The sequence below is a fragment of the Pelecanus crispus genome, chromosome 4 (genome assembly GCF_030463565.1).
Source record: "Pelecanus crispus isolate bPelCri1 chromosome 4, bPelCri1.pri, whole genome shotgun sequence".
NCBI lineage: Eukaryota > Metazoa > Chordata > Aves > Pelecaniformes > Pelecanidae > Pelecanus > Pelecanus crispus.
In genome coordinates, this window is record NC_134646.1 from 68,463,017 (window position 1) to 68,489,353 (window position 26,337).

The 26,337-nt window shown below is 38.1% G+C and overlaps 1 protein-coding gene across 5 annotated transcripts in view; it reads right to left on the reverse strand.

Annotated features, from left to right (window-relative positions):
• The window catches only part of SLIT2 (slit guidance ligand 2), a 270,822-nt gene that overhangs the window by 86,569 nt on the left and 157,916 nt on the right, over nt 1-26,337 (reverse strand). For 2 of the 5 annotated variants that reach the window (XM_075709781.1, XM_075709779.1), the window contains exons 6-9: nt 14,740-14,811; nt 10,759-10,830; nt 7,865-8,028; nt 5,383-5,521 (exon numbers count right to left, since the gene is read on the reverse strand). In XM_075709781.1, the coding sequence (XP_075565896.1) occupies nt 5,383-5,521; nt 7,865-8,028; nt 10,759-10,830; nt 14,740-14,811 (447 nt within the window). Of the gene's footprint in view, nt 1-5,382; nt 5,522-6,619; nt 6,632-7,322; nt 7,335-7,833; nt 8,029-10,758; nt 10,831-14,739; nt 14,812-26,337 lie in introns of all 5 variants that reach the window. The other 3 variants (XM_075709780.1, XM_075709777.1, XM_075709778.1) reach the window with 3 other exon arrangements.

The window sequence follows — 26,337 nt, forward strand, 5'->3', positions numbered from 1 at the left end:
GGAAACATGAAATCTCACAAAAATAAGTTGTCAAATTTTAAGCAACTCTATAAAGGAGGGATGACAAGGAAGTTTAATGTCAGCCTCACGGGAAAGGTTATTCACATGAGATACAACAAAGCAAAGACAAAAGGCAGGAAAGATGTAAGCACCAAAGGTGTTTGTAGACCATGAAGTTGGCTGAAGCGTAACATGACAGGCTGGTAGTAGTCTGCACTGGATTCTGCAAATACAGCCTATAAACAGGTGACAACACTGCAGGCCAGAGAAACTTGGGTTAGGGAATTCAAAAGTATTATGGATTTTTCAAACGTTCCTGCCAATGAAGTATGTTTAGAAGATCAGATGACAATGTTCAGTTGAAACTGCAGAAGAAGATTGACAAATATGGAAAAGTACTGAAAAGACTGGACAATATCTGGCGCATGTAAAATATTAGTATAATGCCAATTTTCTTGTGTTGTGCACAAGAATCTGGTGATGGTAGCATTATAAAGATGAGTGAATAAATAATTATTTGGCTGTTAAAGCCTGTACATCCTTCAGACAACAACAGGGAACTAGCACATTTCTCTTTCCCTCTCTCCCTGAGAACTAGGGAGCTCCTGCCAAAGCATGTGCTTAAAATGGTGATTAAGATAATACAGCCATGTGTGTGGGAACTGTATAATGATGGTGGAAATACAATGCTCACTATACCCTTCTGCCTTGCATTCAGCAGCTCCTCAGCATTCTCAACATTGCCGTGACAGCATGGTCTCATCTCTTCAAATGTTTACTGTCAGCTACCATTTTGGCATACTGACAACATTATCACATAAGGAGTAAGTGAAAAACCAGATTATTTTATGGGATACAATCATTCTTTCTAATCTAATCTCAAGAGGTTGCTATAAGCAACAGTTGCAAAGTACTTCTTTAAAAATGAAGCTTTAAAACACTTTTTATTGTATGATAACAATATAGGAATGTCACAATCTTTCTGCATGTTGAAGTTAGTTAAAAGCAGAGGACTGAAGTCTTTCATAGAGCAGCTTTAAAAAGTAACATACAACTGGATTCAATGTTCAGAAATGCCTATGGATGGAATAATAGGATTACATCTATGAACTTGTGGTTCCTGACAAAACTCTTAAGAGCTGAGAAAAAAGGCCTAGGACTCTTCATGACTAGTTCAATGGAAAATATGGTGCAATGTGTGCAGGCAGTTAAAGAAAGCAATTTAGGTATTGAGTATTAGGTTGCAAAAGGCAAATGAAAGAAAAATTCTGTTAATATGAAGTGATGGTTCACTATCATCTGGAATATTGTATTTGACTCTGGTCATTGCAGGTCAAAAAAATTTAGAAAACAAGGAGTTCAGAGCAAAAAGAGGTGATTAATAAGACATGGAAGGTTTTGGCATCCAAAAAGATTGAATGGAACAGTTAGTTTAGAGAAGAGATGAATGAGGGTGGCATGCAAAATAGAAGGTGGCAGGACAAATTATGAGCCTGAATGCATTTTCCCTCCCTCTACAAAGACAAAGTAATGAAATTTTAAAAGACTATATTTTAAACTGGAAGATTTAGAGTGCAACCCCTTCTCCCAGAATTTATTAGCTTAAAATAACATGAAGATTAAGAACATAGTAGGCTTTAAAGCAGATTGGATGTTTCAAAGAAAACCTTTTTTCCTGAAAGCTATGCAAATTTTCAAGTTTCAGAAAAAGAACCCCAACACACATTGGGAGCAAGGAAAATATCTGTCCTATTGGTGTTTTACTTCTGAAGTTGTATATTGCTGTTTCTAAACCATTCTTCAGGGACAACTGATGCGGGCCACTGGCCAGGATGGAGTGCTGGTTTGATCCAGTCTCATAGACTTCCCTCACTTCATTATCAGTAAACCCTTTTTTATGCCATAAACTACCCATTCTCCAACCTCTTCTCTCTCTCTCATTCTCTTCAATTCTAAGATTGTAAATATACCTGCACCCATGACAATCATAAAAGAACTATCACTAATTATTTTCCTCACATTAAAGCAATTAGTACAGTGTAAAGCTTTCCCCATACAACCATTGAAATACACTTATTTGTGAAAATTTCAACTCCACTTCAACCTGTTGACAAGGAAGCAGCAAAGGTCATGTGACTGTCATCAAATACTCACAAGATCCTCTACCCTAATTCTTCCACTCAGTTTATCCCTCAGTTTCAGAGCCTTTCATGTGCCTTATTTTCTTTCTTTCTTTTCCTGTACAGTTCTCTCCTTACCTTCTACTCAACTCTAAAGTTTTGTTCTCACTGCATGGCACGTGCAGCCTACCACTGGCTCAAATCATATCTCAATCCTTCTGTCTACTCTACTCAAAAACTAAGTCAATCATTGAAGTCCAGTTTTCTCATCACACTGGCATTCACTGGTACATATCTTTTTAACATAAAATAATTACTGAAGTATGGCTTTCTAATGTTCTATCTCTTCTTGCACCAGATTTTGAATAAATGTATGGTCACATGTCTTATGGCATGAATGATGTTATTTAACTGTGCAAAATACTGTGATCTGCTTTTCATTTAGCCAGCACTTACAAATTAGATACAATACAGACAGGTATCAGATAGCTTACACTGTATCACTATAAACAATATACACTGTAGGACAGTATATATACAGTACATATTTATATGAGCACGCACACATATTTATCTATATTAATGGATTATGGATCTCAGAACGTGCAAAGGTCTCACTCTGGGATTTGAACACTGCCCAGTCCAGCAGGAAACATTCAGCTTTGGTTAGCAATCAGTTAAATGCTTAGCCAAATGCTGGATGTATTGTTACATGGTTGCTTTTACTCTCCAGGCCAATAAACTGCTGAAGATCATACCAGTCCATGCTTAAAACTCAACAGCACTTCTTATATAGAAAGTATAGTGAACAGATCAGTGGAAAACACCTCTCCATCTGGTAAATTCCCACTTGCTTTTACCTTATACACGTTTCTTTTAACAGTGAATTCAGAGTCAACTAGTAACTTCTACATCCTATCATTTCTTAGGGAGTGATGACCCAGAAAATAAAGATTCAGGAACACCCTTTCAATCTCTAGTACCGAATTTCTCAAGGGAGTACAGATGTTAACAGCATGTACCTCCACTACACTATATAGGTCTAGAAGAGAGCGATACAGAAGTCAGTCTTCCAGTGTCTGTAATTGCCTTTCAGTGGTTAGCACTGGTTAGCAGCAGAAATATAGCGAGGAATGTTTGAGACATACTCCCTGCTTCTTTCTTGTAATATTTTTCCCCCTTCTCTATGCACACAGATGTACATATGCAAGTAAAAAGCCAGTATGCAACTAAATAATGAAAACAGTCTGCGCAGCCTTCCCCGGCACTGCACATGGATTTTCTGAAGTAGTCCCTTTATTTGCAAGCAGAGTGTTTTTTCTGAGAGGGGTGAAAGGTAGAAGTGTTGTATTATATAGCCAAATGACTGAATTGGGTCAGGTAGGGTCAGCCAGGTCAGTCTAACAGCAGTAACAATGAAATGACAGACATGATTATTATTCACATCCTAAGAAGAAACCACAGCACTTCCAATTCTGTGAAGTTCAAAAACACAGGTCAGATATCAACAAGCCATGAGATTGCCATGAAATTGTAAAATTCTACTTTATCTTTTAAAATGTTATTGTGGAAGCCTGTTTTTAAACTTTCAAGAAGATCTTATGTACAACAGATAGGTAGATGTATGTTCAGGAGACCTCTTCCCTTTCAATTCAGGCATCTGTTCCCCTCACATCCCTTACCCGAAATTCTTAACATCATCTTATATCATCAAGATGCTCACAAGGTTTTTATTCTGAATACTCTCTCTAACTCATTTACTTCTAGCCAGAACCTCCTTACCAGGCTGAGGGCACACCTACTATCACACTACTTCCCTAAAGGGAATTCCCAGTTTCCCTTCCAAAACACTGCCTCTGCCATCCCCAGCATAAAAAGATGCTCATGTGGCTGAGTCCCTGCCCATCTTGTCAGCAAGCTCACCTTTTGCTTTTGTTCCTCCTTGCCACAGAAGACAAAGTAGCAGTAACTTTCCTTCTGTGCCCACGCAACCTCTCAGCCACATCGCTCTTGAAGCCTACAAGCCCGATAGCACCTTTGCTATGACTCTGCTCTATGGTCAGGACATTGTTGTACTTTTTGTAAATGTTTCTGCTGTATATGACATGTCAAACAACCTTATCAGTATGCATACTCTTCTATCCACAAACAAATGGTATCAACATGATGACTATACCACAGATCCCATTCAACCACCTTACTTTTGCTTTCTCAGACTATCCTCTGAGGATACCACTTTAGCAGAATACTTATTGTGGGTGGTATAGGCTGCTGATCTTTCATGCAAAGATATGCTTCTCTAATAGGGAGTCTGATGAATACAGTGCCTGAAGGTAAGTGTTGTGGTTTAACGCTGGTAGGCAGCTCAGCCCCACACAGCCACTTGCTCACTCCCCCACAGTGGGATGGGGGAGAAAATCAGAAGGGTAAAAGTGAGAAAACTCACGGGTAGAGATAAAGACAGTTTAACAGGTAAAGCAAAAACTGTGCACGCAAGTAGAGCAAAACAAGGAATTCACTCCCTGCTTCCCATCAGCAGGCAGGTGTTCAGTCATCTCCAGGAAAGCAGGGCACAATTGTGCATACTAGTTACTTTGGACGACAAACACCGTAACTCCGAACATCCCCCTCTTCCTTCTTCCCCCAGCTTTTATTGCTAAGCACGACATCATATGGTATGGAATATCCCTTTGGTCAGTTGGGGTCAGCTGTCCCAGCCGTGTCCCCTCCCAGCTTCTTGTGCACCCCCAGCCTGCTCGCTGGTGGGGCGGTGTGAGGAGCAGACAAGGCCTTGACTCTGTGTAAGCGCTGCTCAGCAATAATGAAAACATCTCTGTATTATCAACACTGTTTCCAGCACATATCCAAAACATGGCCCCATACCAACTACTACGAAGAAACTTAACTCTATCCCAGCCAAAAGCAGCACAGCAAGAAGCTCTGAAGACAACGGGGTTTACAGCCTGCAGTGAAAAGCCACTTACTTGCAGAAAAGAAAATATTCCTAAACTCCTTTAAAACCAACTCAGAATGCAGTTTTAACTATGGATTGTGAATAGTACATACAAAACTAACTCATAAGAGACCATTAATGTCTTAAATATTTTCATATACCCGCATATTCCTTTTAGATCTGAATTTGAATATGCATTCCAAAATTCGTACCATGTATAATACATGAATTTATACAAGTAACAAAAATGAATACATAGGAAAGAACTGTTTTCTGCAAGCTCACAGGAAAAAAAGTCAGATTACGCACATTTCAGTAATGGTTTCTGGAAGGTTTGTTGGGATCTCAGTAAGGCCCTTCCCACGACAGTCCACAATGTTGTTACTACAGGTGCATGCAGTAGGACAATGCAAGACACTGCAAGAGGGAGCCATGAAGGATTGGTGACCTGCAAAGGAAAAGAGTTTCTCCTAAACTTGCACAATACTGTCAAACAGTAGTCCAGTTTACCTCAACAGTAAAACATCACATTTTACACTTCCTTGAAAAATGTAAGGCAGAACTTATAAAATAAACATTGTAGTACATCAATACTTTTGAACTGCATTAACTTAAATACCCAATTAATAGGAACATGTTGACACAATACTGAGAGATGAAAGACAAATGCTCAACTACTGTGCTAGCACTACATCATTTTTCAACTTCTTTAGCAACTTGCATTCAAAATCATCTTATTAAAGAAGACTAAGTCTGACCCATTTTTCAGGTGTATTTTATTTATTCTGTGGTTTTAAAAACCAATTATTGATTTATTTAGTTTTCAGAATTTTGTGTAGTATTAAAAATGCATGTAAACAGAAATGAATGAACTTTGCTACAAAAACTGAAGGTGTCCTGCTAGTTATGTTCTGTTTGGCAAATATTTGAGTATAGTCCTTCAGTTATGTATCACTCACAGCCAATTTTGGAGTTCTGATGTTTTCACTCAAACACATAAATAAATAAAAGCTTTGACTTCACAGCTCATATTCTCACTCTCTCTGTTAGCTCAACAGACTTCTTCCTCCCACAATCTAGCATTCTTACTTAGAAGGCTAATTTACACCACTTCCCCCCAACCCCCAAGTTGGTGGGCTTTATGTTAAACTTGGCATTTATAATTGCATTTAAACACAATCACTTCATATTTAGGTATGTTTTAGAAAGTAAACAACTTATTATATTTTCCCGGAAATAGAGAGACTGCACATTTCATATTAATGCACTCATTCTTGTATCAATTTAATGATACAGAATTGCTGTTTTTTAATGATACAGAAAGGCACAAAGAGATGAGAAAGGCATGAAACCCTCTTTTTCTTTCTTTTTTTATTAAGGTAAGAAAAGCTGGAGACTGTTTTGAGATTCTCAGCGAAAAAAACTTCTTGACTATGAAATCACAACTTAATCTAAGAACTTTCTCACTGTATTTAATGTCATATATTAACATAGGAAAGGTACATTGATAATATAAGTTGCAGCCAGTGCTGTTCCTACTTAATACTTCAAATAACAACTGCTCAAGTTTTAAATTACTGAAAAGGTTAGTCTTTTGAGACAGTAGTTTACAACATAATCATTTGATTTCACATTTTTGTATGTGCTGCAAAAGTACAAACAGCTGCCAAAACTAGTATCACGTACTACTTTTTTTATACTAACAGGCAGGAAATATTTCATCTGCTTTTATTAAACAAAAATACAGTGATCCAGGGAGAAAACATGGTTATTCCCTTCCTCAAAATCAGCATTATAATGACCAAGTTATAAAACTGTTCTTGACACTTGGGCTCTGCAGCCATACCATTTACAAATAAGTTACATGAAGTGATCTTGTTAGGAGCCCTTTTAAGTGTACATAAAGGCAGAATTAATGGTAAGAATACTGTCAGCATTTGCTGTGCGAAGATGGCAGTGCCTTACACTTTGATGTCAGAGGCTGTTTAATAAGGACAGAACACTGTGCTGTCCATAAAACTCTTTTAAAAGCATAGATCTGTGCAAATTTTGGCTTATTTGGCAATAAGCTTCTGGGGGTCTGCAGAAAATCAACCAGTAGAAACAACCCTTCTGAATCGCTGAAAAGACAGATAGCTGTATTCCAGCTGGTTTTTAATGTGTTTGAGGAAACTTGAAACAGTAGTCAAAGTTTACAAAAGACTTTCAATTAGAATCTAAAAATATTTAAGTAAGAAAGATAAACTTGCCTTCTTCCTCATCTAGAAGATATGAATAAAGGAAAAAAAAATGAATAGAGAAAATGCGATTAGTAACAAACCGTTAGTCATTTCATTCTTTCATATCAGAAAATAATCTGATGCACTAAAGCATACAAATAACAGTCAGAAAGTTACTTAGGGATTCAGAATATTATTTAAACTGCAGAAAATAACAACAAGAAAAAGCAACAACCTGTAAAGTTAAAAAAGAGTAATTCCTTATTACTAAAGGTCTTGTGTTCTCAGTCAGTGCACCTTTTATTTCATTTCCCGCATCTCTCCCCCGTAACTATACTTTTAGAAGGCCATATAGTCTATGTGAATGCAGCATTTACACAAAATTTGTAAGGACAGAAGCACCCCCACACAAGATACAAATAGCGACAAAAATGGTTAGTTTCTTTTTTAATGAACATTGAAGCTCGGATTATGCAAAAGCTAGCAAAAGTCAACACGCGAGCCTAGCAACCCTGAGCCGTTGGTAGGTGTGTTTTAAAACAGGACTCGGTGAGTGAATCCGTTTCCCTTACCGCTGCAGACAAACTCCCGTTTTTGGACTTCCGCTACGTTGTGTCCCCGGAGATGGGACGGCCCCATGCACTGGGTGTAGAGGCCCACCCGCGGCCGCTGCCGCAGCCAGTCGGACAGCCAGGCCAGGTGGCAATCGCAGTAGAGGTTGTTGGAATGAAGACGACTGCATGGAGAGAAACACGTCAATACCTTCAAATTAGGAACAACAAACAGAAAAGCAACCAATTTGCCCCCTTCAGCAAGCAACTATGCCAATTTATTAACAAAAATTGTTAATGAGGGATCAGGTTTTCACATCTTTCACTGTAAGTCTGGGAGTTAAATGATAATAAATAAAACTATACAAGCAGCAAAACTACTTTTTTATTTGTGGTCTAATTAATTGGAAGAAAAGAGGCAGCTTTCTAATAAAGTAACCTATCTGTAGTTTCTTTTCTCTTGTCTAAAAGAAAGAAGTAAACACACAAGAGCTTGAAAGCTGCCCTGGGACTCCTTAGTCCAGATCTGTACGAATAGTGAATAAGGCAAAAATGTCTCAAGTAAATTACCCTATAGTGATAATATACTGTCAGGAAAAAGAGTTAATAAAAGATGTGGTTTCCAATTAGATGTATCTGTAAGTCTGACCATTATTAGTCTCTATAGAAACAGCCTGCAAAATCCCTTTAACAGGTCATATTCATTTTCTGCTGAACAAGACAGAGTAATAACTCAATATAAAACACCTTCTTTCACATCCCTTTTCTGATTTCCTCTCTTTTTGTTTCATCACAGAAAGGGGGATTAGCTGCTTTTGGCTCCTAGGGACCTACGTTCTAAGCAATGCCTGAAATTAAAAGACCAAATGGCAGCAAGCGATGGAATTAAGTAAGTCGCCTCTGTTGGCAGGGTCCGACACAAGACCATGGCTCCTTGCCAAGTGGCAAAAAGCACTTTGCCATTGATAAAATATCAGACAAATGTATTCACTAAATTAGGTAAATTACTTTTCTCTGGCTCTTACATTTTCTCAAACTACAGAAAAGGACGTCCACAGCTATAAATCAAATCCTTACTCAGAATCATCCATAACAGAGTAATGTCATTTTGGTCCTTTTTAGCTGATGTGCTCAATCCTAACTAAATAACTGGAAAGGAAGTGGAAGAAAATCAGAATTTAGACAACGGGTCTAATTAAACCATTAAAAAGAAAATCTGTAAAGCAACACGAAATGTGTAACCAACATAAACAAAACGTTTTAACTAACTTACTTTTTTTTTCCCCCCCATAAATGACTAGAAATTAAAGGCAGTGTATTTTCTTGCACTAATTCTTGGGTGGGAGCTTTGCAAATATAGCTCACAGCACAGCACACTCATTCAGTACAATCTGTGGCCAGCTGTAGGCAAGAACACCATTGCAAATCAGAACTAATGCCGCTGAAACCAATACAGTTATATAAGCACGTTCTGACTGCAAATGGGCTGTTACAGCTATAATCTAGGACTCTGTGTGTCCATTTTCTTTTGTTTCTAAAATAAATTTTCAAAAGATGAAATATCCCACCAAAAAAATGTAAATGTTGCTAATTTGATTCACTGTAATTTGTGGTTCAGAATATAAACTGTATTTGAAGGTTTGAAAGAGGTACAGACATTCATGTTTCCAAGTCTCAGACCCGAAAGAATGGAAAGAAATTCTGTTCTCAAAATAGAACTGAGGCCACCAAAAGCCCATGGTCAGCACTGTTTAGGTACTCTTGTATTTGTCCAAGCAAGAATGGATAAATTCTGTTATGAAATCAACCGAACTACTCACCTGCGTGAAGTTTCTTCAGTTACAAATGGTATGTTAACTCGAGTGAATAGCCCTACCGATTTCAAAACAGTTGTGCAACCCAACGTGCGTAACAGAAAATGTTAAATGTTACTTTGTAAAAGTCGTTCTTTAACAGTAACAGCTACGCTCGAACTCTGATAGAAACATCCCATTCCTTTTTGATTCCCACTTCACTGGAAAATCCGTTTCAGGACTAAACCTTGATATATTCTGGTTTTGCCACTCAACACAATATACATTTATTCTTAGTTCAGTATAAACATACAGAAGAAATAACCCCAAACTGTACCACTTGCATACACACTCTTGTCACTGTGTTTTGTTTTAGAAGCCTGAAGTGTTCTTCTGTGAAAGTCATAACCTCTAAAAATGGGGACCTTATTGTAAATGCTGACACAACTTTAATTATAATAGCACTACCGGATGATGCTATAATTTTATGTTACAAAGAATGTTGGAGAGCCAGTTTAGTTTAATTAGGTCTGCTAGCAGTACAGTAATAAAAGCATAAAGATTTCCCATTTATCACATCTGACAGCCAATCAAAGATTCTTCCATGTTCCTAAATGAAATGTGACCCATTCAATAGCTCAAAGTAAAACAAATTTTTGACTTTCAAAAAACATCAATTTCTTTCTCTATACAGCTGTAACATACAAAAGAGAATCCCCCCTGCCCTCATCTTTCTTGTTAGAAAGTGAAGCTTTTCTGTGACTGAATACACGACTCTGGAAAATCCAGCTGGGAAAAGGCCATGAAACCATTTTCATAGACTTATCCATCCCACATCCTAAAAAAGCTGATGGAAAAGGATGCAACTGCTTCTTTATCTCCTGAGCCCCAAGCATCAGCTTTGGGGTCACTTGTTAGCTTTACCTTTCTGAATTAGCCACCCTACACACACACACACAGACTTCACACTCATCAACCTCATGATACCTCAGTTTTTTTTTAATGAGCTTATGCTTTCTTCGCCTGTATACGTATTTACAGACCACTGACAAAACTTGGTAGAGGTACAAGCGATATACTGGACTCACAAAAATGGCAGCCAGCTTCAGTGGGACTACTTACAATGTTCTGAGTTTGGGCATGTGGTTGAAACTTGCCACGGACAGTCGAGTGATGTTGTTATTGTTGAGAGTACTGCGAAGTCGAGAAGAAGCATATTAACATGTTACAGTTACGCCACATTTACTCCACTTTTAAAAAAGGCATAGCTAATGAAGATCACGGTGTACTGTTTTTAGGGATGGGTATCGGGAAAAAACCCATGCTTTTAGATACACCCTTCCTCCCTGTTCAATCCCTGGTAAAACACTGTGATTTGACTATTCCATTAATAATCCTAAGTAATTTGAGGTCCCAGTAACCTACAATGCACTCAAACGGAGCTTCCACCAATGTTGAGAACAAGCTAAGCTTGTCATCCTGATGTGAAAAAGAGGTTCTTGGAGAAAACGCCTCGATTCTAGGACCCTGGGGTCTTTTTTCTAGCTTCTGCGAGTCCGTATTTTTTGACAGAGGATACAAGTACAAGATCTGCCTGGTTTTTCAAGAATTTTAGGAAAAGATTAACTCTGAGCTGTAATTAGGTTTTACATGGAACAGAGTTGCTATAGATGATCCAGAGCTGCATGAACAGTAGGGGAGCTTCTGCCATACAATGGAAAGAGTCAGAAATCTTAATACTTTAGCAAATCGATAATTTAAATTTTAGACAAGGTGCCTGGAACTAGAGTTAGGAACTAGGAACAAATCTTAGCCAGTTGTTGGCTAGCACAGACCCATCATACTCAGTAAGCGTAGTTCGTAAAGATAATGAAACTTTATGAACGATTCTGCAGTTAAATATTGTCTTTAGGCTGCAAATAAAACGCAAACAAGCTTGACTCCAGAACAAGGAAACAAGAGATAGAATTTACAGTTTTGACTTAGAGATTACTCACTTGAGCAGAACAGAGAATGTGCTCTGGGATTTTAAACACGTAACTATGGCACTAATAAATAATAATGCCCACTGACCAACCCTTTTTTCCCTTTTGAAGTAAGAACTGGTTTTTCTTTTTTTGTTTTAAAGCACAAAGTGTAATTTGTGCTCATTTTGAGTAAATTTTTAAGTACTCTCTGATCCTGAAACACAGAAAGGTAAATTCACAGCACCTTGAACAGTATCAGGCTATACACCTCTACATTAACCAAACAATTAATTACTGGTGCAATGTGCTGTATTTTACCTTTGTGTGCTTACTCATTCCACGTCCTAAATGTTTTCTTCACTGTGCATAAGGGATCTCCCCTGTGTGCCCTTAAGGGTACATAAATGAAGAGGAGAATAATCAAAAGAGGAAGAAAAAGGGAGAATCATGCCCATTTTCAAAACAACAAAAATGAAACAACAAAAAATGGCCAAGTGGGTATATCCACAGAAGGTGCCTTAATGAGTAAATGACAATCAGTAAATCTTGGGAGGATTTTCTTACAATGTCCACATGGTAAATGACAGCTCCCATAGTTCTTTCTGCACGACTTCTCACAAGGTCTTGAAAGCATCTCTTTTCAATGATGGGAATGGAAATCAGTACATACTTCCATAGCTGTTATATCTACAAATGTTTTAATTTTCAATTTCAGATGTTTGATGTTTGATGTTTGCCTTGCTATTATGTATACGTGAGATATTAATTTATTTTTGCAAGGGTACTGAAAATTAACAGGAGTAGGCATAAGGGATACATAAGGAATTAAATAATTTTCCTAACTATTTCTATCTAATGGTGAAAATGCTTGCTTTCATTACAGAGATGTAATTAAAAAGAACAGTTGGCTCAATACTTTTACCTAAGCATTACATATTATTGCAAAGAGTGTGATGACTGAAAGACATTTTTTTTTAATTTCTTAGGTACTTGAATTTTTTTAATACGACAGCACTATGTATTTTCCCATAGTCACCGTTACCCCAGTACAGCAGATTTTCCCTTTTAAAAAAAAAAAAAAAAAAAGAGAAAAAGGAAAAATAAAATTTCACAGAAATTCACAGGGAGGATTACACCTATAATTGCTTTCGTCTTTCAGAATTGTCAAGATTTCAGGTTGATTTTGTATCTTTAACAGTAACAGCCTCTAAGATTCTGCAATTATTAAAGCAATATGTAAGACCTGTTACTTTGGTAAACATTTCAAACTGTCACTGAACAGGATTACAACCTAGGTAACTTTAAAGATTATTTAAAAGCTTTATCATATCCTTATAGTTTGAAGTAATAGACACATTCTGTGCTTAGATAGAATAATTAACTACAAATGAAAACAAAATATGTAGTCTTATACACTACTCTGCATATATAGTATGGTCTGATCTACGTATCTTTCATTCTTTAAGCTATATTGGAAAGGAAGCTGAATTAGATAAAAACCCTTCAGTACTGTTTGAAATATCTATCTCAATTTTTTAAAAACTTAATCTCTACATCATTGCTTATCACATAATTCAGATAGTGAACATTTAATTGTATATTTGAATAATGTTAATATTCTATGTATATTCATTCACAAAATTCTACCTACTTTTCCAGCAGACTATTATTTTAACAGGGTTTTTTTCCCTTTTTGCATTCATTGAAATTGATGTGAAAATTTTACCACTGACTTCAACTGGCAAGGATGACCTTTTTAGAACACTAAAAATTGCAAGCATTAAAAAATGCAGAAAATATTTGATTTTTTTTTTTTAAATATACATGTAACACTTTCACTTGTAAAGAAAGACTTGCATTAAAAAACATAATAACCAGATTAAGCCATCACTGGAAAAGTTATTCTGTCATATATATGAGTTCCAAAGATAAAAATCTCACAGAACATCAGGTTTACTGACAGAGAACCAACAATTCATGAACTTCACAATTAGGTGTAATATTGAACCTACAGTACATTTTACGTGGCTTTATACCAGCAAGTTAACAATGCGCTAAAATCAAATTTAGCTGTCAGATCCATTCACTCATAAGAAAGACCAAGTATTGCTTAATAATAAAAAACTTTACCACCAGCAGCTCACACACTCTTTAGTTTCTTAGACGTGCAGACGCTACCTATTGCCAAAGAAGCCTCTTTACTTCCGTCTTAAAAAAAAGCCCCCCAAACCAAACCCCTTCCTCACCCCTCAAGGTGCTGTGAATTACCAAGTGTGATTCAAACTACCACGAAGTAACTCACTCATACTCTTTCATTTCTCTTAACACAGAAAGCCCAGAAAAAATGTGACATCTTGACTGACAGAGCAAGTATTTCAGGAATGTGTCCTGTGCCTCAGATTCTTGGCGAACTGCGGCACTTTGCTCATTACAGTACCTATTTTCAGGTCAGAGGTCACTGATGATAATTTTGTTACCTTTATCCTCACTGATGGCCACTTTGAGACACTGAGAAAAAGTATGCAAAAGAGTATTGCAATACTAACCTCCAGCGACATAAAAAAGGTATTTTTCTACACAGATATGTATGTATACACATAAAATTGAAAATGTTAAAAAAAGCAGTTAACGTGGACATGCTAAACATCTTAGCACATGACAGTAGTGTTTGACAGAAAAACACCTCTTTGAAAACATCCAGCTTCTCAAATATATATAGCATATTGTTCCTTAAACAGTGTGTGGAAGACCAAATTGATGTCAGAGTATACAACAAAGGCGATCCTGAAAATGTTCAGCCCTTCAACAGTGATGGATAATTTACAAAATTAATTGGATTCATTAATACTGCCCCCCCAATTTTCAAAGGAAATAGATTCTTTTCTTACAGTATCTGCCATCTGCTTTTTTTTTTTTTTAAACTGTGTTTAATGGCTGGCTGGCTTGCAGAGTAAAGGAGTATCTCTGCCTCTCCACATCTTTTTTACCATTTTATAGCCCATCACAGCGGATTATTTTAAGACACCTTTTCACTAGACCATCCTGACACCAGGCTGCGGCTCGTAGATAAGCTTTTACATTAGCACTCCCCAGATACCGAGCTCTTGCTACAAGTAAGAGATACAGGAATACTTACAGCACTTCCAGGTCGCGCAGAGCCCTAAATGCCCCGTCTTCAATACAGCTGATCTGGTTGTAATCCAGTTGCCTGTGAAACAGATTAGGAAAGGTATTTGTAAGGGAGACGAGCGCTTAGGTGCAAAGACAGCCTCCTGACGGGCCGGCGGAGCCAGGCCACGCTAACTGAAACGCTCGCGCAAATACGCCCGTGCGCTTGAGCCTGTCACACGGCGCGCTGGCCTGCATGCTGCCACAGAAATCCCTTTTTGTTCTCAACTGCCTGCGCAAAACCAGCAGCGCTGGGAAAGCTCCAGTAAATAATAACTGCACCTTATATTAAATGCCAAAGGAATGCAATTTCATTACCTCAAGAAAAGCTATCCATTAAAAGCTCTCAGCGTCATCTTGCTGAAACAATTTCATTAAGGTAAAGGACGGTAAATCACTTAATGTCACACGCATCCCCTCGGTGACCTAACAGAATCCATTTATCAGAGCAGCCCAGCTGCATGTTAATTCCGCCCGCCGCAGCAGGGACCGGCAAGAGCCACCACTTTTAGGGGTCTCGCTGCGTGTCTGCATGCCTGGACTGGGTGGGAGGTGCGGGGGGGCGCGGGGGGGGGGTACCATAATTACCTTCTAGAATATTTCCGTAAGTAGAAATAATAGCGTCCAAGGTATTTACACACCCAGTTACTCATCTCCTTTAATTCTGCTCCAAATGAAACTAGCATTTCTGCTGTAACCTTCAGTATGTGGTTTTCTATGTACTTTGTGCTCTCTGCAATTATATGCAGATAGGATGTTGGACCGGAGCGCTCGAATTCTGGACATAAAACTCAGCAATCCATCCCATATATTATTAATCTTTAAGTATTAAGTTATGAAAAATTTACATTCATTTCTCTGAAGAACACTATTACCTTTTCAATTCAAAACATTGATACAGTACATACTGCCCAGTTTAAAAAGTCTGCTGAAATTAACAGCCATGCAAATACAAAACCCCAGTTTCTCTGCTGATAAAAGCTTTTCCTATAAATAGTGCCACACGTCTTGCGCATTTGAGGGCACGACTTGCAAAGCAAAGATGCTACAACCTCACTTTAAACAACCGGGAGATCTTCTCCAAGCCGGTAACTTGTCAGTGTCAGATAATATATATGAGTAAGTGTGTGTGAACAATACTAAGAAAATGAACAAAATACAAATGAACTCTGCCCTTCTGTCTTCAATTATATATTAGCTAGCAGAGCTAATGAGGCTTTTACTAAAGCATTTTCTGTGATTCTTCTGAATCTATGATAATGTTTTACTTTATTAATGAATCATCACACCCACTGTTGAGTGTAATGTACCAACTTCTATAAAGTTCTAGTTTCATCCACATTTTTCATCTGAATTACTACTACACAGGAATAAAATATTGTTGCAACCGTAACAGTGTCTGTGTTTCTGTGTACTGAAAGCTAAATGCAAACTATCATTTCCTGAATATGATCTTTGATCATTTTGGTGCAATGTTACAGCACTGGTGCTGCAGTGTTGGAATATTTAAGCCTCCTTTCTCAGACTCCTTCAATTTTTACTAACGAATTTCATTTAACAATTAAGTTAATAGCCCTTTTATTTTAAAGAGGTAAAATATATACACAGTACAATTCTCTAACCTCTTGAACAATTTATCAAAGCTATTTAAATTAGTACAATGGCATGAAATGTTACCCTTGACACAATACAAGAGAGAAATTGTTTCCAGACAAATTGGAAAAATCTTTTAATGCCATCAAATTTGCCTAATGCAGTCTGCAGGTTAATCTGTAAAAGGGTGAGCTGTATGTTTGCCCATATCTTATTATCCTTAGCTGTCAATGCATAAATCAGTGCTGACACAGCTTCTTCTAAATCATCCATATTATACACAAAGGAAAATCTTTTAACAGTAGAGAGAGCACTTGAGCAAATCTTGTCCTACACAAACTAAAAGGCAGATTTCTTCCACTAGACTGGCCGCAGTTGTGGTGCACCTGAAAACTTTTGGACTTCTTCCTTTAATGAGTCACCATGACCACTACCTTAGTGACGGGTGAGTTGTTTTCATTTAAATCTTCTTGCTAGAAAGATTAATTTGTTTGCACTGAACTAGTTAGTTGGTTTTGGTTTGGAGGAAGGGAATTTTGTGTGTAGGAGAGGAGAAATATTTCCTACTTTTACAAATTACTGTCTTTGAAAGATACTACCGTCTTTCTGCTTTAGATGATCTTCTATCAGTTACGACCGTGATATAAAACAATCAGACACACACCATGAAGAACAATTGGCATGATACATATTTTTTAAGCTATGAAAGGTACACGGTTTTGAAGACTGTGTGCCTGGCTTGAATAGCAATTTATGGTATTTGTGTTAAGGTAAAGATATCCAGGGCATACATAATCCAAACAGAAGACAATATTTCACAACCAGTATATCATTAACTTATGACGTCCCTCTAACGGATATACTGAAGCAGTCGGAAATTTTTTGGATAAGACCGGTTCCTGATAGCAAATTGTGTGAGTGCTATGACTTAAGACCAAAGCAAGAATAACAGAGAAAAAAAGCACATACTTCTCTAATTTTAAGTTATGTTTTATAATTTGGTTTTAGCGTAATGACTTTCAAAACCACACATAAAAATCTACAGTACTATAATGAAACTTTTCTCACCACTAAGTTATTGAGCATACCAATAATCCTAACTCCATTTCAGAAAGCTTTTTTTCCCCCTGTGAGTTTCTTTTCTTCTTTTCAAATTACTGAAACACCCTGAGAAAGAGAAGCTGATCAGACATGGACCAGCAACTCTGGCTCATCCTCATCCTTCCCCTCTTCCCACTCTCTCTTCATCATCTTTCCCCCCAGCCCATCTCCATGTTGGGTCTGTTCTATGTGGGATCTCTCCATCCCTTTGGAATGTCACCACTACTTTCTGCCCCCGCTTCCACAAAGCAGCCGATTACCTTCGGCAGTGTCATTCCTGTGAAGCTCATAAAATGCCAAATAACAGTTGTTGCATTCAAAATCTTTCCATTGTCACAGAGAATTAAATAGGTTTTGCACCCATATGCGCAGCATTACCTGGGTATTTCATATACTTACTAATCTTCTGCTATTTGAAATGTTAATGTTTATGTGAGTTCAACTATAAGAACTAGAAAGAACTAAATAAAAAGCATTCATCTAACAAGGAAACGTCTGCTTTAAAATGTTTTTTATTTATTGCTTTTGCTGATACATCTTACACTGCAGAAACATGTTGCTAACTTATATTTTCTTCCCTTTTAGCATATGTTGTCTACCAGATAATGATAAATGTCTAAAAATAAACCTTGTTATCCCACAAGAAGAACATCTAATGACTAACAGAAGATGTTGCATACATTTGAAAACTACCACCCTCATACAGAAAAAACTGTTTACCTGACTGACAGAAAACCTTCTTTCCTCATTCATGGAGGCTGCATTAAAAGTTGTGACAATTTCAGTCAGTCTGCCTGCTTCACTCCCCTGTTCTTCACAGCTTGAGGACACTCTGTGGTCTCATGCAAGAGACGCGCTGTGCAGCTTTACATTTTTCTTCTTTGTTCAGAAACTATTACATTCCTTTAGTGTATCAACTTAATGGTAAACATTGTTTAAAAAGTCATCAGAAAAAGTCAGAAGCCTTTCTAGATCCCTATGGTAGCTTCCTCCCCAGGAAAACAATTAGAAAATGTTTCTTGTTTTAGCACATTGTACACTGGATTTCACATCATCAAAATTTTTCCTTGGGAAAAGAACAGAGTGCACAATATTTATCACTGCAAGACAATTTTTGGAAACAGTCACTGTTTTTAATGTTTCCTTGTATTTTTTACAACAGAACTGAGTTATGTTTCCTATTTATCAATTGCCTTCCCAGTTTCAAGAGGAATCAATAATTTCAGAGGCATTAGTTGAGAAAGAGGTAACAAAATCATTGAAGAATTTATTCTAAGTTTTTATCAAACTTCAGAGAACTGCTTGGTTCCTGTGACTATTACTATTTATTGTGATTATTCTTTCATTTGGAAGCCAAGTGCTTTTTTTCTATTTGCTGTTTATTTTGCTAATGTAGTTCATTTTGTTCTTTGCTGAATTTTCCCTGTAAAACATTTTGAATGAATACTTTTTTCCCTAATATAAATAATATAGCAAATTATTAACCCTTTTCTTTTATCGCAAAATTAAAAAGCAAGACTTACAAATTCTTCCAAGTAAGGCAGACTTACTGAATGAACTAGAAGAAAGGGAGAACAGATCTCTAGTTCAAAAGCTCCATCCCCTTTACCTAGCATTCTACTTGGCTAAACCCACAAGCATCTTCCAGGAGCAAAATTTAAAAAAAAAAAAAAAAAAATGTCAAAATGAAACAGGAGAATGGCATGAAAAGGAGGATGAACACAGAATGAACAATCTATGTGTTATGTGATACAAAGATACTATCAGATCAGTATGACTTCACAGAAATAATGCAATTTAGCAATTAGATGTCAAACAGTATCAAGACTATTCCAATGTGGGGAGCAAATATATTCCTTTTCTAGCATGGAAACCATATTAAGCACACATCCCATGAAAGTTCTGTTAGAGTAGTTTATTTAAATATTAATTAGAGAAACTTTATCTGTTGAACCATTTCTACTTAGTTACTCTACAAACCAACAAACCTCCTTGCAAGTTTGCTCGACATAATTATGTCACCCTGTTTAGTAAAGCAGAGGCAGCCCGACTTTCCAAAGTAGCGTAGATACAAAAGGGCCTAAAGGCTCCTGACAGTCCAACTAACTTTTGCTTGAGACTTTAACACTAAACAGAAGCATAAACTACTTTTCTTTAAAATTCAAATCTTCAAGGAGGATTTGCATTATTCTCAGTACTTGACATAGCCAAATAAAATTTAACAATAAAATTGAATCCAAGTCTTCCTACAATAAAGTATCAGCTCAGTTCAAATTAATCTACCTCAATTTGCTTTGTATTATCACAGGAAAATCTATGGGAAACTACATAAACCACAGCAACATTTGGTACTTCTCCTAGTAAAAGCACAGGCCACATTTTTCATTGGGGTAAATTCAGATGCCATGTAAAATTTAGTGTAAGTATTGGTACTTATCTTAGCAGATGAAACCACACCTACTTCAGCTGCCTAGGTTTTATTCAACTAACATTTATTGTCTTTCAAATAAATTTCAGATAGATTTTTAGATTCTACGTATTTTAGACTTTTCCTCAGTGGTTCAAATGCCAAAAAAAGACTTGCAAGGAAGCTCTTGATTCACATTCAGAGATTTCTGATTTGAAACTCATCTTCAAAGCCAAATGCTCTGCTTGATTTGAAAACATAATTGACTTTAACATTTCATAAACTAATTTGTTGACAAAAAAGAAACTGTTTTCAGCAGGCCCAATTTTAGGAAAGTAGTCTGTAATGAAAATAACAACTTTAAAAATAGTATTGAAATGGTACTTATTTAAACAGTCTGAAAGACCAGCTCTTATCCCAAAGGCCACAAGATCACTGACGTGTTTGACAAGAGTTTTAGGAGGCACTAGAAAAGTGTATCGGTTCTTTTTGTCATTCCTCCAGAGCTATCTTTGACTAATAAAAAACCTAAGCATACACTCAGTATATTTCACTAACATCCTGTGAAAATCATTCTTGATGTATACCTGAAACACAGGTGGCTGAACAGACTAGTAGTTGAATTAAGATTCCCACTAAGAACAAGCATGAGCAATATGCCAATTCTAAATTATTAAAGCATGTCTTAGACAAGCAGTGCATTTGGATTAGCACTTATACAGATGGATAGACAAATATACTTCCAGTTGCAGTGGAATTCTGTGCATGATCTGAGAAGTAACTTTAGATTGGATATTAGGAAAAATTTCTTCATGGAAAGGGTAGTCAAGCATTGGAACAGGCTGCCCAGAGAGGTGGTGGAGTCACCATCCCTGGAAGCATTCAAAAAAGCGGGTGGACATGGCACTTTGGAACATGGTTTAGTCTAGTCTACCCTTGACTGGTTTAATGTGGACTTGGTAATGTTAGGTTAATGGTTGGACTGGATGATCTTAAAGGTCTTTTCCAACCTAAACGACTCTATGATTCTATGATTCTATGATTCAGCAGTACTTTGTGGTTTTCGACTGCTAATAAAATTAAACTTCAAAAAAATGCCCAATCATTGCCAATGAAGATTAATACAAAATTCAGTTATGCCGTTAGTCACAATGCCAGTTTTAAATCTCTCACAACAGGCATAAAAGAGGCATCAGGGCAACACCAAGTAATATTAATCAAGGTTTTGGACAAAAGTTAGCGTAATGGGAAAGACTTTGAATGGATGCTGGTGGCTGGCTGTCTCTCCACTAATTCTCCATTTTCCCAGCCATTTTAATCTGTCAAGCTACTACATTGCCCTGCAGCCTTTATCCTTAGGGTGACAACTACAGTGTCCCCCACTTGCTGGGAAAAAATGGAACTGAATGAACACAAAGGCACCAAAGAAGAGGGTAGTCAGAAGTAAGGCCAGACCATGGCAAGAAAAACGGGGCACAAGAAATTTGCAGGAGATACAATGAAAATCTTCCTTGGTATTTTTGGTATCATTTGATGTTGCACATATTTCGCATCACAAGTCTGCCATGATGTTGGTGGTGTATTCCTTTCCAACCTCTGCCAAATATTGATTACACAGCAGAAGAGGAAGTTGGAATCTTAGAAAATTTTATATACTTCAAACGGAAATACCATAAGATAGTTTGATCAAAATTATCAGAGTAGAGGTCAAAATCTACTTCGCAAAAACTGAGCATAGCACTACTGTTCTTTCAGTGGTGTTTCACATTTGCTTGTTTTTTAAGCCAAATTATTTTTCTTCCTAGTAACCAGATTCAAGAAACAACCCATCCAAACTTATAATCTGTGCAGCTAAAGCATTTTCTTACCATCTTACATACAAATAAAATTCCTGAGGTTGGGGAGATTTTAAACATCTTTCACATCCAGTGTGAGTACTGTATCACCAGGGATGGTTATGAAACCATTATTAACATGTATATTAAAAAATCTGTGTTTAATTTCCAATTTATATGATAATTTCGATTTATTTTTAAAAAACAGTGGGTGCCACTGTTCTCTGAAGAACCTAACTTCTTAGTGTATATTTTTCTCCCTGAAAAAGTAGCAAGTTAGGAGTAACTTTCAGAATTATATTTCCAGAATTTGCACCCTAATTTCTGTCAAGTCCCAGATAAGCAGCTATACTAAAAATGGATTATTCTTCAAGTCATTGCCCTTGAACAGGAAAATCAAGACTTTGAGATAGACCAGCTAGTGTTTTTCCTACATTTGAAATGCAAAAATACTGAATACCGGGCTTCCAGTCTGGGGAACCTGTACAAAATAACTTCCTTCATTTTTCATCACTTCTGAAGAACCTGATTCATTACCAACAATTGGTCTTTTGTGAGATGACATCTGATTTGTGCATCCGGTCTCAACGTCCCCAGCAGAAGACAGACACTGACATGCTGGGCTGAGTCCAAACAGGACCACCAAGATGGGAGGGCTGCAGCAGGTGACATTTGGGGAGAGGGTGAGAGAAATGCATTTGCTCAGCCCTAAGAAGAGAGGGCAAAGGGGGGATCTTACTGTTGCCTACAACTGCCTAAAAGGAAGGTATAGACACAGCTAGACTCTTCTCAGTTATAATACAAGAGACAAGAAACAAGTCGGAAAACAGGAAATTCCAATTAGATACAAAGTCAGTTTGCGGGGGCTGACGTTTTTTGGGGCTTTTTGGTTTTTTTCGTTATAAGGGTGTGGCAGGTTTCCTGGGCTGTCAATTCTCATAATACCTTGCCCATTTTGCTTTTATCTTCTACAGAATCTATACTGTGACTGTTATTAAGAAGATGGCCAGAAAGGAAATATCATGGCCACATTTTATGAAAATTAGACAGCTGCTTCTGAGAAACATCAAGAGAACTCTAGAGCTAACATATTAGCAGGAAATCAAAAGCTCATAGTGGTGTCACCAACCTTAAAGGAAGCAATTTCCTTCAGATAATCTGCGTTATCATCTAATTCCCTTTGCTCTCTGAAGACTAGAAGAACACACTTTGGATACGATAAAATGTTTTCCAAAATATTCCAACTCCTGATTTGGATGGAGAAATATTTAAGGGGAGTGACAGAATGCTGAGTGTCCATTCAGGAAAATAAAATATGTAATCAGGTTAACTTCCGTGAGATTTGTTAACTGCCTTTGAAACGGCTTACTAGAGCTACTGTATGGGATGGTTGCCACTCATTGCGTTTTAAAAAAGCCTCTGTAATTTAGATTGAAATTGATGTAATTAATGTTGGTACACAAAGTAAATCCTGAATTTACAACATGTTCTAACACAGGTTGTACCTTCACCTATCTCTTCCATAACTTTGGTAAACATCTTTAACGTTATGCTCAACTACTAGGCAACTACAGAAGAAGTGCTGAAATTAGAACAAATACTACATTCTGTTATGACAGTTCTCAGTAAGCATACACAAATATTTGGTTCCCGGACCTTAGGTTAATTGCCCAATAGATTGCTAAATTCCTTCATTTCATAGTTTCCTTTGTTTGCACAGTGACGCTTTCTACACGTATCACTCACCACTTATCTCCTTAATTTTCTTGAACAATGAAATAAAAATAGCACAATTCTTACCATCACCCTTCTCTTAAGTGTAATGTCCAAGGCTAGATGGAAGGCTAGGCTTCAAATCTCCTTCTTGCCTAAGCTTCTGGAAAGGCTCAATGGCCTGATCTAGTTACCTAAACGCTGTTCTAGAATCCACCCGACTCACCCCACAAACTCACTCGTCATTCTGATGCTTACATCTATACCTCAAATAATATAAGGTGCTCTTCTTGAATGACCAGGCACGTAGGTAGCATTTACAAGACAGAGAAATGTATTTCTTAGGACTTTCAATTGTAGTGGGATCATAAGATATCAGGGTTTTTTTTCCCTTTGTTTTTCCCTGGGACCACCAATAAAGGATGTATCTGTAGTATTTATGTTATCACAATAAACTATATGCCACAGATATGATTTGGACTTTGAGGCAATGCCACGACCCTTATGAATGTTTTTTTTTAGTTCCCTCTCAAAATAGAAAGGCTTTAAAGGGTGGATCTACTGTTTTATGCAAGTTTTAGACATAATTCAGGATCCTTACCTTCAAAATGCACACCAAGATATAAATATTATCTTAGCTAAAGATTAGCATTCTAATTAAGATGCTGACTGGAACTATCTCACAATGTATAAGTATATTTATTACATTCTAAAATACTGCCTTGTCACTAGAAAAGTCTCGATGATGCTGTTGTTCTTACGAGCAAAGATCCTTTCTGTAGCTGTATCAATTTTCAAATATAAAAGATCATGCAGAAAAATGCAGGCTTCTCCCTGTAGCCAAGCCTCTTTTAGACCATGAACAATGACCAGACCAGTTCTGAATAGAAGCTCATAAAACATCAATTAAACAAATTAACAAAGCTACTTTGAGAAGCATTTGCATGTTTTTGAACATTATAGATTTGAGCATGTGATTAACATGTGGCTCAGAGGCTGGTGCTGCCAGTGGAATTTTGGTTTTTTCGATCATGGGGAGGTTTACATGGCACCAGGCCTGCTGGTGACAGCAGCTATCTCCAAGGGGGAAAAGGATTCCTGCACATGAGTTGGCAGGGCTCATCGAGAGGACTTTCAACTAGGTTCGAAGGGGGAAGGGGACAGAAGGCTCACTAGAGAGGAGCCCAAGGGTGGCATGGTAATGTTGGGAGTGCATTGGGGGTGAAACTGATAGCCCAGCTCAAGTGCATCTACACCAATGCACGCAGCATGGGCAACAAACAGGAGGAGCTGGAAGCCATTGTGCAGCAGGATAGCTATGACTTAGTTGCCATCACAGAAACATGGTGGGATGACTCTTATGACTGGAGTGCTGCACTGGATGGCTATAAGCTCTTCAGAAGGGATAGGCAGGGAAGGAGAGGCGGTGGGGTGGCTCTGTATGTTAGGGAGTGCTTTGACTGTATAGAGCTTGACAGTGGTGATGATAAGGTTGAGTGCTTATGGGTAAGGATGAGGGGGAAGGCCAACAAGGCAGATGTCCTGTTGGGAGTCTGCTATAGACCACCCTACCAGGATGAAAAGGTAGATGAAGCATTCTACAAGTGGCTGGCAGAAGTCTCACAATCGCTAGCCCTTCTTCTCGTGGGGGACTTCAACTTACCAGACATCTGCTGGAAATACAACACAGCAGAGAGGAAACAGTCTAGGAGGTTCTTGGAGTGTGTGGAAGATAACTTCCTGACACAGCTGGTGAGTGAGCCTACCAGGGGAGGTGTCTCACTTGACCTGCTGTTTACAAACAGAGAAAGACTCATGGGAGATGTCATGGTTGGAGGCCATCTTGGGCTTAGCAACCATGATATGACAGAGTTTCTGATTCTTGGTGAAGTAAGGAGGGGGGCCAGCAAAACCACTACCATAGACTTCCAGAGGGCAGACTTTGACCTGTTCAGGACACTGGTTGGGAAAGTCCCTTGGGAGGCAGTCCTGATGGGGAAAGGGGTCCAGGAAGGCTGGACATTCTTCAAGAAGGAAGTCTTACAGGTGTAGGAGCAGGCTGTCCCCATGTGCCGTAAGACCAACTGGCGGGCAAGACGACCGGCCTGGCTGAACAGGGAGCTTTTGCTGGGACTCAGGGAAAAAAGGAGAGTCTACTGCCTTTGGAAGAAGGGGCAGGCAACTCAAGAAGAGTACAGGCAACTCGTTAGGTCATGCAGGGAGAGAATTAGAAAGGCAAAAAGCCAGCTAGAACTCAATCTGGCCACTGTTGTAAGAGAATACAAAATGTTTCTACAAATACATTAACAACAAAAAGAGAGCCAAGGAGAATCTCCATCCTTTATTGGATGCAGACGAAACATTGCCACCAAGGATGAGAAAAGGGCTGAAGTACTTAATGCCTTCTTTGCCTCAGTCTTTAATAGCCAGACCAGTTATTTGCAGGGTATTCAGCCCCCTGAGCTGGAAGACTGGGACAAAGAGCAGAATGAAGCCCCCATAATCCAGGAGGAAGCAGTTAATGACCTGCTACGCCACCTGGACACTCACAAGTCTATGGGGCCAGATGGGATCCACCCGAGAGTACTGAGGGAGCTGGCAAAGGAGCTTGCCAAGCCACTCTCCATCACCTATCAGCAGTCCTGGTTCACAGGGGAGGTCCCTGATGACTTGGAGGCTTGCCAATGTGACACCCATCTACAAGAAGGGCCAGAAGGAGGATCCAGAGAACCACAGGCTTGTCAGCCTGACCTCAGCGCTGGGGAAGATTATGGAGCAGATCATCTTGAGTATGCTCAACAGGCAGGTGCAGGTGAACCAGGGGATCGGGCCCAGTCAGCATGGGTTCACGAAAGGCACGTCCTGCTTGACCAAACTGATCTCCTTCTATGACCTGGTGACCTGCCTGGTGGACGAG